We start from the raw sequence: 2,120 nt of genomic DNA, 5'->3' as shown, positions 1-2,120 counted from the left end.
CCAAGCGTCCGAGAAGCAGTGGCACAGCCCGGGCCTCTTCAGGCAGGACCCCTCGGCAGGCCTGCCGAAGCCGGAGCGGGGGCCCAGGGCCTGGAGAAGCCGCTGAACATGCTGTCGGTCCTCAGGGCCTACAGTTCTGATGGCTTAGCAGCCTTTAACGGACTTGCAAGTAGCACAGCAAATTCTGGATGTATCAAGAGGCCAGACTTGTGTGGTAAGTTTTAGAATCCTCTTCCTCTAGTTCATTTCCCAATACATCTGCTGAATGATGCATTTTTTAAAAATGCGACGGACTTTTGAATTAAATACTTTAAACAACCCAGTGCTGTATATGCAATGTAGACAATCATAAAAGTTGATTTTATTTGGAAGTTTTAGAACTCATACTTTTCTGTTCCAGTTTGCATTATAGTTCCCTAAAACGCCTGTACAGAAGGCCTGGAAAAGGGGTGGGTGTCTCAGTGTAAACTACTCCTGTTTTTCATCCTTAACGTGAGGGAGTGGGGAAACAACGTGAAAAACAAAAACGAAAAGAGACATGGTAACTTGCAAACTTTTCAGTATTTTCAACTTACGCAAAAAATGCCTAGAGACAATTCCTTACTGCTTTGCTAAGCTAAATCTGCTTTCTTAAACTTTTCTTTTATTGACCTAGAGGATACTAAAATCGTATCACACTAACCACAGTCTAGAAATAAAATGACCCTCTCTCCAAATAGGGAGATGATTTCGAGGTATTTATGATTCATCTTTAGACAGACCAAATGGCAGTTACTGTGACTTTGGCCTTCTACGGTTGCCTTCTGTTTGTCTGTCTGCTCGCTTGTCTATCTGCTGCTTTAACAAGAAATGTACATTGTGAAGTCCCTGGTTCGTAGTGTGTGATCCTGTGTGTCTTGGATTCATGCTTGTCTGATCTTGTAGCGAAGTGGCACTTCTTTGCCTCCTTAAGGAAGTCTGGTTACCCCAAAGTCATTCCAGATTTGGAAACATAGTCATACGTGTGAAGCCTAGGGTTGGATTAAATGAATGTTGGGGTGGGCAAGGAGGATCAAAGTCATTTTCTTGGCACCCAGATATTCATATTTGAAAGCTTTTCTCTGAAGAGAAGCTCAATGTATTATTCCCTTTGAAACCAGGCCCGAATATTCCCACTAGAGACAAATGACCACGATATCTTTCCATCTGTAGTTTATGAATGGGTTTCTGTCATTTTATTTCAACTGTAGAGGGAAGGAGGAAGAGAGGAAAAGAGAGAGGAAGGGAGGGAGGGGCGAGGGAGGGAAATGGAAGGGAACGTTTCTGAACCTCAGCATCCTGATGTTCCTTTTAACACAGGGCAGGATTCGAGAAGCTTGACTCTGGGCTCATAATTTAGATTGATCTATTTCTTCTTCCTTCTCCTTCCCTGATTCACTAAGAACTGGATCAAGCAGTCAGAAATATTTTTCGAATTGTCAAAAATCACTAAATGGATTTCTGACAGCTCAAAAAAAATATTGACAGTTTCTTATGCTGAATGATTCACAAGGCCCCATTAGCCACTATCCCCGGATCTATTTTTAGCCATATACAATTCATTACGTTTGAAGCTGTTAAAAAACAATATTTAAAAAAAGAAGAAAAGAGTTTTATGTCAGTCCAAATTTCCCCCCCTTTTTTTTCAGTGGGAGCAACGTTTGAGCCTTTTTTTTTTCATTGTTGTTTTAATTTTGTTATTGGGGTGGTTTCTTTTCTATTGTAGTTTAGAGATTTTTTTAAAAGTCTATTTTCAGTTCTTTCAACTACTTACATAGGACCATAGCTCCTGCCAGGAATCCATGTATCAGAAAAGACCAAAACCTGGCATGTTCATGCGCTCATTATTATTGAAATGAGCTCATATTACCCCTATTAATTTTCCCATCTTCCCATCAGTGATGAAGGAAGGCTGCCTGCCTTGAGGAAGCTTGCTGGTGGTGTCTCTGCACCAGGCGAGGGTGGATGGGAGCCTGCTGGCTGGCGGGAGCCTTTTCCGGAGTGGCGCGCTATTAAGCAGGTCTCACTCTTTCCCCAAAGGGCAGTTCACAGCACTCTCCTGATATGTCCATGGTATGTGCAAAGCCCTTTGCTTAGTCAAC

The 2,120-nt window shown here is 42.3% G+C and overlaps 1 protein-coding gene across 1 annotated transcript in view; it reads left to right on the top strand.

Moving 5' to 3' along the window:
- Positions 1-214, top strand: part of ZNF536 (zinc finger protein 536) — a gene marked incomplete at both ends in the record, with an annotated part of 92,560 nt that extends 92,346 nt beyond the window's left edge. Inside the window, 2 exon segments of the mRNA XM_021709639.1 lie at positions 1-86; positions 89-214. The exon segment at positions 1-86 is cut by the window's left edge and continues 1,321 nt beyond it. Coding sequence (XP_021565314.1) covers positions 1-86; positions 89-214 — 212 coding nt within the window.
- Between the last annotated feature and the right edge of the window lie 1,906 nt (positions 215-2,120).

Source organism: Carlito syrichta, unplaced genomic scaffold, assembly GCF_000164805.1.
Source record: "Carlito syrichta isolate Samal-C Ts95f unplaced genomic scaffold, Tarsius_syrichta-2.0.1 Scaffold269265, whole genome shotgun sequence".
Taxonomy (NCBI): Eukaryota; Metazoa; Chordata; class Mammalia; order Primates; family Tarsiidae; genus Carlito; species Carlito syrichta.
The sequence above is the reverse complement of the archived record's forward strand: the minus strand, read 5'-3'. Positions and strand labels throughout refer to the sequence as shown.